At 42.1% G+C, this 16,178-nt stretch overlaps 1 protein-coding gene across 1 annotated transcript; it reads left to right on the forward strand.

Annotated features, from left to right (window-relative positions):
• Positions 1–605: 605 nt before the first annotated feature.
• On the forward strand, positions 606–11,997 carry LOC306919379 (uncharacterized protein; the record flags this gene model as incomplete). Its single annotated transcript, XM_079532169.1, has 7 exons — positions 606–699; positions 3,478–3,642; positions 4,082–4,216; positions 5,850–5,966; positions 6,928–7,101; positions 8,794–8,931; positions 11,735–11,997. The coding sequence occupies exons 1-7, from the start codon at positions 615–617 to the stop codon at positions 11,995–11,997; spliced, it is 1,077 nt and encodes a 358-aa protein (XP_079388295.1). The 5' UTR covers positions 606–614.
• Positions 11,998–16,178: the final 4,181 nt, after the last annotated feature.

The raw sequence follows: 16,178 nt of genomic DNA on the forward strand, positions 1-16,178 counted from the left end.
AGGATCCATTGGTGCGCATGCGCTCGAAAGTTCGAAACACGTTGATCCGGAAACGGAAGTAAGTGCGTGTTGTTGTTGCGGTTAGCACTGCAACATGGAGTTTGTTAGCATTTAGCTCTGGTTGTTTTTTATCGTGGTGTGAAATAAACGGAGTGCTGCTAAAACGACGTCTCATAATGGAGGTCAAAACGACTCAAATGGAGTCTGTACGGCTGAAGATACATGAACACATGACGTCGGTGGGAGAGGATATATTGTGTGTTTTGGACAAACAGCAGCAGAGTGGTGGTGCTGATGTTTGTTGTGTGAAGCTTGATGTCAGAGTGTTTGTGTTGGAGCGTCTCAGTTTGGCAGCTCAGGTCATGGTCAACCTGAAATGAAATGAAATGAAATCTATATTTACCCAGGGTATCTGGGCTAAGCTCAAGAACTTGTTTCCAGCCAGGCCCTGCTCATAGAACACATTTCATCGTAGTGGTTGATGCCTTGTTCAAGGGCATTTCAGCGGTGGTAATTTTAACGTGTCGGACGGCTGGTTCGAACTGGGAACCTTCCGGTATCTAGACCGCGCCGCTATCCGTTCGGCCACCGCTGCCACTCTCTTCCAGAGAGAGATGGAGACACTAGAAACTCTGCTGGAGAAACAAAACAAAGTGCTGGACATTGATGTTGATATGGACATCGATCTACACACTGCAGGTATGTGTGTTACACACACACACAGACACACACACACACACACATCAACACCACCAAACTACACACTGTAGGTTAGTAAACTCATTTTAGCTACAGGTAGCATTAAGCTAGCTGAACTGAACTACATTTCCCAGTAGCTTCACGTTTTTCTTTATTGGTAAATCTTGTGTTCAGGTACATAAGAGTAAAACGTATTGTCATCACCAATTGTGTGTGCGTGTGTGTGTGTGTGTGTTTGTGTTTTGATGTGCTCATCAGTGGTATGGCCGACTTGGTACTGTACAATTTACGATTACAATTTAGGCATTTAGCAGACACTCTTAATCCAGAGCGATTTACATTAGGCAAGAACAAAAGTATGGGAATACATCACATATAAAATGCATTTATCAAGAAACATGCGTAAGCTAAGAACGTAACTAGAACATATCTATATAATGACACTATACATATTAACTATACATATATACTATACTATGCTATACATTTACAATTTAGGCATTTAGCAGACACTCTTAATCCAGAGCGATTTACATTAGGCAGGAACAAAAGTATGGGAATACATCACATATATAAAATGCATTTATCAAGAAACATGTGTAAGCTAAGAACGTAACTAGAACATATCTATATAATGACACTATACATATTAACTATACATATATACTATGCTATGCTATACATATGTACTATGATGTGCTATGACTATATACAATGCAATTATTGTGCTGTCTACATGACATGCTATAAGTCTGTTTCAAATGCTATCTAAGTCTAAAAAGTGCTATCTAAGGGGGTAGGATAAGTGCTATGGGCCATGATGGAGTCTGAAAAGGTGGTTCTTCAGACTACGGCGAAGATTGGGAGTGATGCTGCAGTTCTGATTGCAACGGGGAGTGCATTCCACAGTTTTGGGGCCAGAAGGGAGAAGAGTTTGGGACGTGTGGAGCGTTGTCCCGGCGTTTTTAGTGAGGGTACTTCCAGCTTTCCTGCGTTGGCTGATCTGAGTGCATCATATGTACTATGATGTGCTATGACTACATGCAATGCAATTATTGTGCTGTCTACATGACATGCTATAAGTCTGTTTCAAATGCTATCTAAGTCTAAAAAGTGCTATCTAAGGGGGTAGGATAAGTGCTACCCCCTGTAGCTGGGGATATTGCTCATGTTATTTTAAAAGGCTTAAAAAGGCATCTATCAGGAACTATTAGGGGACTAACGAATACTGGACAACTCACCCCGGTGAGTTGTCTTCACTTTCTGACATGGCGGGGTGAGTTGTCTGTACTTTCCGCTGGGGCGAGTTGGGCGACAGCTCACCCCGGTGAGTTGTCTGTACTTTCCGTGGCACCCCTTACAGTAGGCCTAATTCAATTTCGGATCTAACTATCGGTTCCTACAGACATGCGCAGTCACGCGCTAATTATTTATTTATTTAACAGTAAAATCCGGTGAAACACTGTTGTACTCTCTATGCAGCATTGAGGGGGGGGGGGGGGGATCGTTTGTGGATAATGTTCCCCCCCCCCCCCCCCCCCCAACAACGATGATGATGGCTACTGCTAGTTATACATTAGCATGTGAGAAATTACAAGTGACCTTATATAACCATTCAGCCATCTGGAGTAAATACATTAGGAGGGGTTCAGGTAATATTAACATATTTATGGACAATTTGCCAACACAGTTTTACAAATTTCTTCAGAAGTTTAACACACACACACACACACACACACACACACACACACACACACACACACACACACACACACACACACACACACACAGCTGTTTTTCGAGAAAAAAACTTTGTTTACAATGTTTCTATATTTAAATAAACTACATTACATTTGACCGTACATTTGACTCTTCTGTTATATTCTTGTGAAATATTCAGTAAAGTATTATTGTGCAATATTCAGTAAAGTATATAAAAGAGCTCAAAGGCTACATATTCAGTCAGACAACTCATCCCGAAAGTGAAGACATCTCACCCCTGGTGAGTTGTCCGGACGTTCGGGGTGAGATGTCCGGACAACTCACTTGGAGGGGCAAAAAGGGTGAGTTGTCTTGTTACCGGACTGAATATATTAGGGCATTTGAACATTGATGCTTGTCAGTCACAATGTGGGAAATGAGGGACTGTCCCACGCAAAGGGAGACATCTGGTCTACGTTCTGTGAGGCCCTCACCGTTTCCATGTGAATCCTGAGTTCTACATGTTTCTCACTGTTCTATTATAGCAGCTGGGTTTACTTTGTATCATTGCTGCCGGGCAGAGAAACCTTGTATCTCCATAATTCAGAAGGAGCGAGTGCATTCTCCGACACCGGCAATCAGACGCGGGCGGCACTGCCGGAGGGAGGGGTGGCACCTGCCTGGGAAGGTGGGGGGATTAGTGGAGTTCCGCGGCAGTGTTGGTTTGTTTCGTGGCCGACGCCGCAACTGCCGACAACAGTTACGGCTCACGATATGCGTTGCCAGTTAAAAATCACCCGGGTTAGGGTTTGGGTGTCGGCGTTGCTGGTTAAAACTCACCCATGGCTCCCGAAACAGCCGTGTCTTCCCTGTGAGGTTAGGGTTTGGGTGAAATGAATTGAATTTTGTCTGGTTCAGTTTTATACAGGAGGTGTTTATAAAGTTTAATATGATAAATATATTATACTCCTTTCATGACACATGATCAGCGGCAGCCTTTTTATGAAAGTTGTTAATATCACATCAAATTCCTTATTAAATTATTATTATTATTTATTATATTTTATATTATTCCAGACCAGTGTGTGGAGTCCAGTCTGCAGGTGAAGATCAGTTCTCCAGCCACGACTGTTTCTATTAAACAGGAACCTGAATACCACCTTACACAGGAACCTGAAGACCACCTTAAACAGGAACCTGAATACCACCTTACACAGGAACCTGAAGACCACCTGGATCTCAGTAAGTTTAAATTACTCAGTCTTTATTTGTTTTATTGGTGAAAGTGGGTCGGTACTGAGGGTGTAAAGATGAACCGATATCACCCGGTTATCGATTTTAGCATTAACAATGTGACTACATTGATCGTATTATGAATGGGACGACGGTTCGGCAGTAAATGTATGAATGGGTTCACTGAAGCTTTGCAGTTAATTCTACTTCAGTATTAACTAACTAACTAAGACTCACTGACCTAACATTCAGCTCGTCTCACATCTTCTATGAGAACACTACAATGTAAACAAACGGCCATACAGCACAAAGCGCAGTCAGCGCACCATCAAAGTTCAATTTAGGAAAATATGGCCAAAGAGTAATCTGTTGATACTTTTTCCAGCCACTACTCCACACTGAGGTACAAGATCCAAACCTTTTATAGAGTCTTTGTATTTTTTCCTAGACTTTCTGCACATTCTTGTGTGTAAAGAGGAGGTCTCACCTGAAGAGGAGAGGAGCTCCAGTCTGGTCCAGGAGGAACCACAACCTCCACAGATTAAGGAACAAGAGGAGCTATTTCAAAGACCAGAAGAAGCTGGTGGGTCAATGACTGTTTTCAAATACGCAATAAAAATACTGCTTAACTAAATACTGCTTAAAGAAATACTTTTACATTTTGAAATACATTTTAAGTAGGGCTGTCAAATGATTAAACATTTTAACCAGATTAATCTGAGTTTATAAATATATTAATCACGATTAATCAGCATTCAAACTATGTCCAAGATTATGCCATGTTTTACTAGCTCACGATACCACACACGTTGAGCAGCTTGTAGATCAGGTATTTGTGTTACTTCTTGACTTTTTTCAATATAATTTTCATTTTCACCTGATGTTTACATACTATAGATAGATAGATAGATAGATAGATCTTTATTGTCATTGCTTGCACGAAACAATGCAAGTTGAGCTTCACCACTGGAATACAAATAAACGCACTGTAATACATAATACCCAAAGTGCAACGTAATAATGTGCAGTGTAATAATAATAGAGTTCAGCAATGCAAAGTTTAATGCATAGTCCAAGTCCAGTACAGTACACTTATAATACTATAGATGGGGGTCAGGGATGGGGTAGGCGGGGGGCAGGTTGTTCATTCAGCAGCCTGGCAGCCTGTGGGTAGAGGCTGTTGGTCAGTCTGCTGGTTCTGGACCGGATAGATCGGTATCTCCTACCAGAGGGCAGACGTTGGATAAGATGGTGTGCTGGGTGGAACTGGTCCTGTAGGATGTTATTGGCACAGCGTAGGCAGCGGGAGGTGAAGACTGTGGAGATCTCTGGGAGGCTGGTCCCAATGATCCTCCCTGCAGCCTTGACCACTCTGTGGAGGCCCTCCTTCTCTGCCCTGGTGCAGCTGGAAAACCACACCAGTTGGTGAGCACATTCTACTGCACAGTGGTAGAAGTTGATTGACAGGCTCTGTGGGAGTTTTGCCCCTCTAAGTTTCCTTAGAAAGAAAAGGCGTTGCTGTGCATTCCCCACAGCAGAGGTGATAGTGCCCATAGTGTCATTATGCCCAGAAACCTAAAGTTAGAAACCCTCTCCACCTCCTCATTTCCGATGGAGAATGGCTGAGATGTCCGGAGACCTGCAGAAATCAATGTTGTTACCGTTGTGGACATTGCCTGCCAATATAAATGTGTGTCTGGACACTGATGTGGAGGCTGGGAGGCAGAGATGCTGCTACTCTGTCATATCTATTTCATATCTATTTCAGGATCATTAATCTGTTATCAAGCCGATTGGCTGTTTCAATTATGCAATGATAAAATACTGCTTTAGTTTCTAGATGTGCTTTAATTTTGTTCTTTCATTATTAAGTGGTGCAGCCACTCCAATGCACAGCAATGCGTGTCCCTGACTTCCTGACTGGGTCTGTCTGTCCGTCCAGGCACGGAAATAGCGTTATAGCGTTTGTTGACTACCAAGTGTCACTGTTGCGCAGCCTAACACACACACTGTACAGTACAGTACTACAGCACGAGTACAGTACAGCGCCACTTGGTTCAGACGGGTCTGATTTTCATTTTATGTAAATCATTCTGGTTCATAATACAGTATAAATCAATTTAGTGTGGTTCAGTTTTCTACAGGAGTGTTATGCTGTTTATAACACATGAACAACCTTATTATTAAAGTTGTTACTAATGTCACCTTCATTCCAGACCAGTGTGTGGAGTCCAGTCTGCAGGTGAAGATCAGTTCTCCAGCCACGACTGTTTCTATTAAACAGGAACCTGAAGACCACCTTAAACGGGAACCTGAAGACCACCTGGATCTCGGTAAGTTTAAATCACTTTATTTGTTTTATTTGTTAAAGTGGGTCGGTACTGAGAGTGTAAAAATGAACCAATATTAATCGTCAGTAAAAGTATTAATGGGTTCACATAAGGCTTTGCAGTTCATTCTACTTCAGTACCAGTAAGACGCCTGAGGGCGAGAAGCGACCTCAGGCCGCGTGCACGCATCCGCCTGGGTGACAGCAGACTGATGGGCAAGCGCTGACACTTTGGTATGGGGGGTAAGATCTTAATTGTCAGGGCCTGTTAAGAACTCTAGTCTCCACCGGCTGCCAGGCGCAGCTGCACTAATAACTTTGGGGCAGGCCCGTCTAGTTTAAATGGACAGGTATCAGTCAAAAGGGAGACATCGAAGAGGAAGGATGGATGTCATGTCAGAACAGGTCAGCTCCATATATGGAGAGGGTTGAGGTTTGAGGTCAGAGTTGCTGACCAATATTGATGACATCAGGGATCTCCATATATGGGCTTAATATTGATGACACCAGGGATCTCCATCCCTGATGATGTCACGTGATGTCACATGTTCTCTCACCCCGACCACCATATATGGTGCCGACACACCAACTGACGGGAAATGTGCGATTCCATAGTTAACAACTAACCTGCTGGAGAAGACCTAACATTCAACTCGTCTCACATCTTCTTTGAGAACGCTATAATGCAAACAAACGGCCACACTATTTACAGCATTGGTTCCCAACGTTTTTATACTGAAGTACCACCTCAGAAAATCTTTGGCACTCAAGTATTTTAACTGATGTTAAAATACAGGAGCGTAGACCTGCCCTTTTTGTTCCATTCCTAAGCCAGTCAGCGCGCCATCAAAGTTCAATTTTGGAAAATGTGGCCAAAAAGTAATCTGTTGATACTTTTTCCAGCCACTACTCTGCATTGAGGTACAAGATGCAAACCTTGATAGTCTCTTTGTATTTTTTCATAGACTTTCTGCATGTTCCTGTGTGTAAAGAGGAGGTTCCACCTGAAGAGGAGAGGAGCTCCAGTCTGGTCCAGGAGGAACCACATCCTCTTGTTGTAGCTCCTCCACAACAAGAGGAGCTACTTCAAAGACCAGAAGAGGCTGGTGGGTCAATGACTGTTGACATCTTTCAAATAGGTATTAAAAAATACTGCTTTAAGAAATACTTACTAGCTCTACTCATTTTGAGTAGGCCTGTCAAACGAATAAACATTTTAATCAGATGCATCTCAGTTTAAAAATGTATTAATCACGATTAATCAGCATTCAAACTATGTCCAAGATTATGCCATGTTTTACAAGCTCACGATGCCACATGTTTTGAGAATCTTGTAGATTGGCTATTTGTGTTACTTTTGACTTTTCTTTCCCTTTTACAAATTCAATATACAATGTATGTTCACCTGATGTTCAAATCAGGATGGGGGCAATTATTTTAGCACTCGAACAACTAGTGACTGCTCCTTTATACTGAACAAGACACTAGACTTGGTAAAGTTTGATTTGAATATGTAGTATAATGAAAGGTCTTTCTGCTGGTGATTTCCACAGAGCACCACAGGGAGAGGTCTACAGTGTCTAGAGAGATGGCCTCCAAAAGACATTCAACGTTGTCAGAGGAGCAGCCAGAGATGGACCAGAGACATGGACTGTTTGATGCAAGGATGCAACCTGTAGTAAAATTGTACAAGATAGGTATGTAGTGTTTTATTTGCTGTGGTTTAAACCTGTAGTAAAGTTGAATACAATTTAGGCATTTAGCAGATGCTCTTAATCCAGAGTGATTTACAGTAAGCAAGAACAAAACATGGTAATGCATCAAATACATAAAAACAATACCTTTAGCAAAGCCCTCTCCCACTTAGACACTCCCACTTGGACACTTTCCAGCCAGGCTCATTCATTCCAATGTAAATATCATGCATTTTACACATTCAATAATGGTTCATTTTTGGAACCAGACCTTCAAAATCTCTTCCAAATCCGTCAACAAGGCCTGCCATATGCACTGAAAAATATGTGTGCGACATTTATTTTTTAAAACAATGTTTTATCATATAGGGAAACTATTGGTGGAGAGTTTTGTCTAAACCATGGTATGCTTAGCTGTGATTGGACCATAGCAGTTTGGGGAGGGGCTTAGCTATAGGTCAATTGTCTTCAAGAATCATACGTAAACTAAGAACAGTGGAATATCTATACAATGAAACTATGTGTATACACTATAGAGTGCAATGTCAACATAAAATGCTATCTAAGTTACGTAATTTTTTTCCCCCTTTTAGATATTTTATGGTCTTTTCTGCCTTTATTGATAGATTTACAGTAGGTAGACAGGAAACAGGGAGAGGGATGGGGGAAGACAGACAGTAAAGTTTGTCGTGATCGGGACTCGAACCCACGGCACACTGTCATGCTGGATTACCAGCCAAGGTGCCTGGACTGCTAAGCCTGCCCAGGCCCATTCCATAGTTTTGGAGCCAGAAGGGAGAAGAGTTTGGGATGTGTGGAGCGCTGTCCCGGCATTTTTAGTGAACTTCCAGCTTCCCTGCGTTGACTGATCTGAGCATGTGGGATGGTTTGTAGGTTCCGATAACAAGAATACAAGAACGCAAACCCCCCAAAAACATGCTCACTCCGGGTGTGCTAGGCTACTTAGGTGTGTAATCATGAGTCATAATTTGCAAGCAGTGGTTTTTGAAATGCAACAAAATTCCAGCCACCGAAAATAGCCGCTCTACAAGCTAATCTGGATGTCTTTTTGAATACATTGCAGGGCCTTTGCTCCTAGACCATTAGGGTCGTAACACATTGTATTTTTCTTTTTAGACTTTCTGCACGTCCCTGTGTGTAAAGAGGAGGTTCCACCTGAAGAGGAGAGGAGCTCCAGTCTGGTCCAGGAGGAACGACAAGCTCCAGAAATTAAAGAAGAACAAGTGGAGCTAGTTCACACACCAGAAGAGGCTGGTGGACAAGGGTTAACATTACTAGCAGTGAAAAGTGAAGATGATGATGAAAACAGAGACACAGAGCCTGTAGCCGGCACCTCAACTGTACACATGAAAGCACAAGCTGATGTAGAGGACTGTGGAACATTACAACCAACTAGTGACAACCAGCTCCTCTCTTCACACTGTTCTGAATCTGATACTGAAGACAGTGATGATTGGGAGGAGACTAGGGGAGATCAGTCAGCTTTAAACACACTGATATCACAAAACACACAAAATGTGGGAGGACAGCACAAGCTGTCCCAGGATCTGAACTCATCGAAACAAACTGACTCCAAGAGGAGTCACACAGGGAAGAAAAGTTGTAATTGTACAGAGTGTGGCAAAATGTTTAATCTAAAGGGGAATTTAAAAACACACATGAAGATTCATACAGGCGAAAGGCCATTTCCTTGTACAGTATGTGGTAAAGGCTGTCGTGACTCTAGCGTTCTAAAAACACACATGAGGATTCATACAGGCGAAAAGCCCTTCTCTTGTACAGTTTGTGGTACAGGTTTTTCTCAGGCGGGTAGTCTAAAAACACACATGATGACTCATACAGGCGAAAAGCCCTTCTCCTGTACAGTATGTGGTACAGGCTTTACTCAGGCGGGTAATCTAAAAACACACATGATGACTCATACAGGCGAAAAGCCTCTCTCCTGTACAGTTTGTGGTACAGGCTTTACTCAGGCGGGTACTCTAAAAACACACATGATGACTCATACAGGTGAAAGGCCATTCTCTTGTACAGTTTGTGGTAAAGGCTGTCGTGACTCTAGCGTTCTAAAAACAAACATGATGACTCATACTGGCGAACGGCCATTTTCTTGTACAGTATGTGGTAAAGGCTGTCGTGACTCTAGCGTTCTAAAAACACACATGAGGATTCATACAGGCGAAAAGCCCTTCTCTTGTACAGTTTGTGGTACAGGTTTTTCTCAGGCGGGTAGTCTAAAAACACACATGATGACTCATACAGGCGAAAAGCCCTTCTCCTGTACAGTATGTGGTACAGGCTTTACTCAGGCGGGTAATCTAAAAACACACATGATGACTCATACAGGCGAAAAGCCTCTCTCCTGTACAGTTTGTGGTACAGGCTTTACTCAGGCGGGTACTCTAAAAACACACATGATGACTCATACAGGTGAAAGGCCATTCTCTTGTACAGTTTGTGGTAAAGGCTGTCGTGACTCTAGCGTTCTAAAAACACACATGAGGATTCATACAGGTGAAAAGCCCTTCTCTTGTACAGTTTGTGGTACAGGTTTTTCTCAGGCGGGTAGTCTAAAAACACACATGATGACTCATACAGGCAAATGGCCATTTTCTTGTACAGTATGTGGTAAAGGCTGTGTTACCACAAGTATTCTAAAATCACACATGAAGATTCATACAGGCGAAAAGCCATTTTCTTGTACAGTATGTGGTAAAAGCTGTGCTCACAAGGGTCATCTAAAACGACACATGAAGAATCATACAGACAAAAAGCCTTTTGTTTAAAACATAATGATCAGTCAATCTAATCCAGGATGACAATGATGCAAAAGCAGAGGAATTACATGTATAATCTGACAACATCAACATGACTGAATAAAATACACATTACTAGTTCCTTGTGATGGAGTTTAATTTGTATCTTGTCTATGGATCTTATTTTCTATTCAACATGATGGAATTTCATTTTTATTTTAGGTTGCATTATTCCCTCCAGCTCATAGGTTACTGGTAGTACAATATGAGCATCAGTGTGTGTCCACATTTGTCAACATTTAACAAGTCTTATGCATTAACATTCATGCAATAATTATGTTCATTGATATGCAGTAAATGATGGTGCAGTAAAGTGCTCACAAGCTGCTGGGTTTGTGTAGATCAGGGGTGTTGCTACATCTTACATAATGTACCTTCAGACCATAACAAAGCCACATATGCATCACAGTTAAACGATTCTATTTAACTATCATCATCATTATTTAATATCAATAATATCAGGTGTGTGCTGTGAACAAAAAGTGTAACTTAGTCTCGTTTCAGCCTTATTTCACATTACTAAACCAGACATTCGAGGTAAACAAGGAAACAAAACAAAACAAAACACAAAAACATATTCTTTCTTTGATCCCTTCAGAATGAGAGAACAAGGAACACAGAATCCTGACAAATTATACTCAATGTACATCAATGTAAAAAGTCATACTGTTGGCGGGTCGTTCATAATACAATACGTACTGTATTTATATGTTTTTGATTTGTTTAATAAAGGTTTCATCACTACAAGTCCTCTGTGTGTGCTTTATCATGCAAATATTCAACGTATTATTTATGCCCAGAATGACAAGGATATCCACAGGTTTGGTGGAAATGTCTAGACATTTATGGCGTAAAAAATATGTATTTGGCACCCATTTATTATATATAGGTAAACAATTGTAGATCTGTTATTTTCTCTATTAAATAGTGTATACATTATACATCAGTTTGTTCATAATGGGTGTTTTAGTATGTCTGGGTCTTGGTAAATGGAGGTGAGGGTCGTAGCGTCTTGGTGCCTGCCATTTCCCCCCCCAAAAAAATAAATACAATATATATATGTTTTAATGGCCTGCCCAACATGGCCCTTTTCATTTTTACATGGTAATGAGAACGCAGGCCTATTGCTTATTTTACGGTCCAATGACATGGACCAAGTGAAACACCTTTCCCCATTAGAATAAGACATCCAATGCACTACATTTCTGGTGTGAAATGGCACGAGGGATCCCCACAAAAAGACCACCCCAAAAACCGACAGATGTGCCGTTTTGTGGGCTTTGAGCACCTGTCCCCTCAGTGCTCTCTGCACTTGGAAGTGGAAGTTGGCTACCGTGGCTATGCTGGCCTCTCAACAAACCGCTTCTTGAGGGACATCGGCATCATGGCAGCAAAGGCTAAGAAGGTCCTAAAGGATCTCTCGGAGGAGGCGGAAAAGGGAAGTTTCTGGCTCTGGCTGAGAAGAAAAGACAGGAGTTGGGGGAATCGAGATGCCCCGCAGTGAAGAACCGGATTATCGAAATCCAGCTGCAGGGAGCGGCAGGGAGAAGTCCCTGACTGCTGCCCCAACATCCTGAGATGTTCTGGTGATTAAAGGGGCGAAACATCAGTGAAGGATGGCTCCCAGCTGATGACCCTGCAGCTGGTATTTGGGTACTGGCTGAAGTGGGCCTGAGGGAAGCGGCCCGAGAGGTTCCAACATCAACCTACGCTTCTCAACCATCAGGAATGCGGTCAGGTGCAAGCCTGGCTCAGGGAGGAGGACGCCCCTGCCATGCAGAGTCTGGGGTCACTACCTGGTGAGCAAGGGGCAAGGCCAGGATGGCTCTCAGCTGAAACCCTACAGCTGGCGCTTAGGTACCGTCGGAGGTGCGTCAGGCAGAAATGCACTGCAGGTACCAACATATGCCTGTCATGTAATTGTACTGGTCATATATGGAGCGTGTCTTGAGTGTACAGGGTTTGATGAGGTCAGATCAACATGGAAGGATGGGTGGGGGGATCAACATATGCAATGTCAGAACAGGTCAGCTCCATATATAAATATCTAAGGGTTTGAGGTTTGAGGTCAGATGTAGAGTTGCTGGCTGGCTCCATATATGCAGATCTAGGTGATGATCCAGACTTCTCCATGTATGGTTATCCAAGGTTAGATGAGGTCAGGTTAGATGAGGTCAGTGATGATGAGGTGGCGTGACGTACGTGTCAAGGTGTGATGTCATGAGGCATGACCATAGGCCTATATGTTTAGTTTAGTTTATTTGAACATCTTCACAGAATCAAGTACAAATTTTACATCAGCAAAGAAAAAACAAACAGCCCCGTGAAGGTGATCAAAAGGCTTGGGCTGAAGCTAAAAGCTTATAAGTGCCCTGCATCCTTCTCACAGCACAACCTTTGAGATACTCAGCATAGTTATCAGTTTAACAGTACATTAATCAGAGACAAAAAACAACAACCCTACACCCAACCCACGCCTGTGTCACCATAGACTAGAGATCCACCAGGATCCATAGTGATTATGACTGCTTTAATTAGACATTATTATTATTATAACAATAACCATATGGTAATTATATAACAATAATCCACATGTCGGCCACTTTAATTTAGATTCCCCTTCATTCCATCAGTGGTGGACAAAGGACTTATAGGCCTACTCAATAATTCAAATTTACAAATTACAAAGTACTTTTTCATTTTAATATCAATGCATTGCTGGATTCATGTCATTATCTATTTTGACATTAGCTATTTTCACATATTTTTCAAACATGTGAAAATAGCTGATCTACAAGCTCAAAGTGTGTCACACCACAACTCGCTGTGAGGTTGTAGATCGTCTATTTTCCACTATTCCACAGTGGTCATCACAGTCTACTGACTTGAACCCCATAGAAAATCCATAGTGGGATTTGAAGACAGTTGCAAAACGCAAACCTTACATAATCTATCATTATCATTTAGTGCCAGTTACACACCTCCACCACCAGGGGGCAAAAGACTTAAGGCAACAGTATGTGGATTGTTTATTGCACATACAAACACTTTGAGCCGGAAGCAGGGTTGTGCGTAGCAGTGGTTAGCGCTGCAGCATGGTGGTTGTTAGCCTTTAGCTCTGTGGTTGTTTTTCATCGTGGTGTGCTACTAAAAACAGACGTCAAAACGTGTCAAATGGAGTCTGTACGGCTGAAGATACATGAACACATGACGTCGGTGGGAGAGGACATATTGTGTGTTTTGGACAAACAGCAGCAGAGTGGTGGTGCTGATGTTTGTTGTGTGAAGCTTGATGTCAGAGTGTTTGTGTTGGAGCGCCTCAGTTTGGCTGCTCAGGTCATGGTCAACCTCTTCCAGAGAGAGATGGAGACACTAGAAACTCTGCTGGAGAAACAAAACAAAGTGATGGACATTGATGTTGATATGGATATCGATCTACACACTGCAGGTATGTGTGTTACACACACACACACACACACACACACACACACACACACACACACACACACACACACACACACACACACACACACACACAGTTAGTAAACTCTGAACAACACCAGCTTAGCTACAGGTAGCATTAAGCTAGCTGAACTGAACTACATTTCCCAGTAGCTTATTGTCCTCACCAATTGTGTGTGTGTGTGTGTGTGTGTGTGTGTGTGTGTGTGTGTGTGTGTGTGTGTGTGTGTGTGTGTGTGTGTGTGTGTGTGTGTGTGTGTGTGTGTGTGTGCCTGCCATGCTAATATTGCATATCATTTTGTTATTAAACCCCTCTGGCATCTCACCTTTATTTTATTTTTTTTTAATAAATGTGGTCATAAGTGGTATGGCCGACTTGGTACTGTAGCTTAGGAGATATTGCTAATGTTATTTTAAAGGCTTAACAGAACAGAAAGCCAACTATTAGGGGACAAACTATATTAGGGCATTTGAACATTGATGCCTGTCAGTCACATTGTCACAATGTGGGACAGGGTCTCATTTCGTAAATGAGGGACTGTCCCACGCAAAGAGAGACATCTGGTCTCCGTTCTGTGTTCACCGTTTCCATGTGAATCCTGAGATCTACATGATTCTCACTGTTCTATTATATCTGCTGGGTTTACTTTTTTATCATTGCTGCCGGGCAGTGAAACCTTGTATCTCCATAATTCAGAAGGAGCGAGTGCATTCTCCGGCACCGGTGATCAGACGCACCTGCCCGGGAAGGTGGGGGGATTAGTGGAGTTCCGCGGCAGTGTTGGTTCGTTTCGCGGCCGACGCCGCAACTGCCGACAACAGTCGCGGCTCCCGATATGCGTTGCCAGTTAAAAAACACCTGTGTCTTCCCTGTGAGGTTAGGGTTAGGGTTGTCAGCGTCGCTGGTTAAAACTCACCCGTGGCCCCCTAAACAGCTGTGTCTTCCCTGTGAGGTTAGGGTCTGGGGTGTGTCAGACTGCTGCCGCTGGTGCCAGGAAATGCACTCACTCTCTCTCACATAATTTAACCTTTAACCTGTTTTTTTGTAAATTAATGTCCTAATCATCATTCTACAGTGTCACCCAAAAGTAACCAAAATAGCCGATCTACAAGCTTTTCATTTTTATTTTCCATTTAATTTTAATTTTCTGAAAAGTAACAGTTTTGGACATAAGAGGTTTCCACCTCACAGCAACAATATTATACCTACTTGTGTTATCTATTTCAGGATCATTAATATGTTAATAAACTGATTGGCTGTTTCAAATATATGCAATGAAAAACTGCTTGCTAGATCTTCTTTCATTTTGTTCTTTCATTTTTAAAAAACAAACCAAAAAACATTCTGATTCATAATTTAAATTAATTTAGTCATGTTCAGTGTTATACAGGAGCTGTTTATAAAGTTTAATATCAAAAATACATTATAGTCCTTATTCATGACACATGATCAGCGGCAGCCTTTTTATGAAAGTTAATACAAATTAATATCACATCAAATTCCTTATTCAATGATGTATTGTATTCCTTTATTCCAGACCAGTGTGTGGAGTCCTGTCTACAGGTGAAGATCAGTTCTCCAGCCACGACTGTTTATATTAAACAGGAACCTGAAGACCACCTTAAACAGGAACCTGAAGACAAACAAGAACCTGAAGACCATCTGGCTCTCAGTAAGTTTAAATTACTCTGTCTTTATTTGTTTTATTGGTGAAAGTGGGTAGAGCTGAGAGTGCAAAGATGAACCGATATGACCTGGTTATCGATTTTAGCATTAACAATGTGACTACATTGATGGTATTATAAATGGGACGACGGTTCGGCAGTAAAAGTATGACTGGGTTCACTGAAGCTTTGCAGTTCATTCGACTTCAGTATTAACTAACCTGCTGAAGAAGACTCACTGACCTAACATTCGGCTCGTCTCACATCTGCTATGAGAACACTACAATGTAAACAAAAGGCCATACAGCACAGAGCACAGTCAGCGCACCATCATCAACGTTCAATTTAGGAAATTGTGGCCAAAGAGTAATCTGTTGATACCTTTTCCATCCACTACTCCACACTGAGGTACAAGATTCAAACCTTTTATAGAGTCTTTGTATTTTTTCCTAGACTTTCTGCACATTCCTGTGTGTAAAGAGGAGGTCTCACCTGAAGAGGAGAGGAGCTCCAGTCTGGTCCAGGAGGAACCACAACCTCCACAGATTAAAGATGAAC

This window comes from Electrona antarctica, assembly GCF_951216825.1.
Source record: "Electrona antarctica genome assembly, contig: scaffold_25, whole genome shotgun sequence".
Taxonomy (NCBI): Eukaryota; Metazoa; Chordata; class Actinopteri; order Myctophiformes; family Myctophidae; genus Electrona; species Electrona antarctica.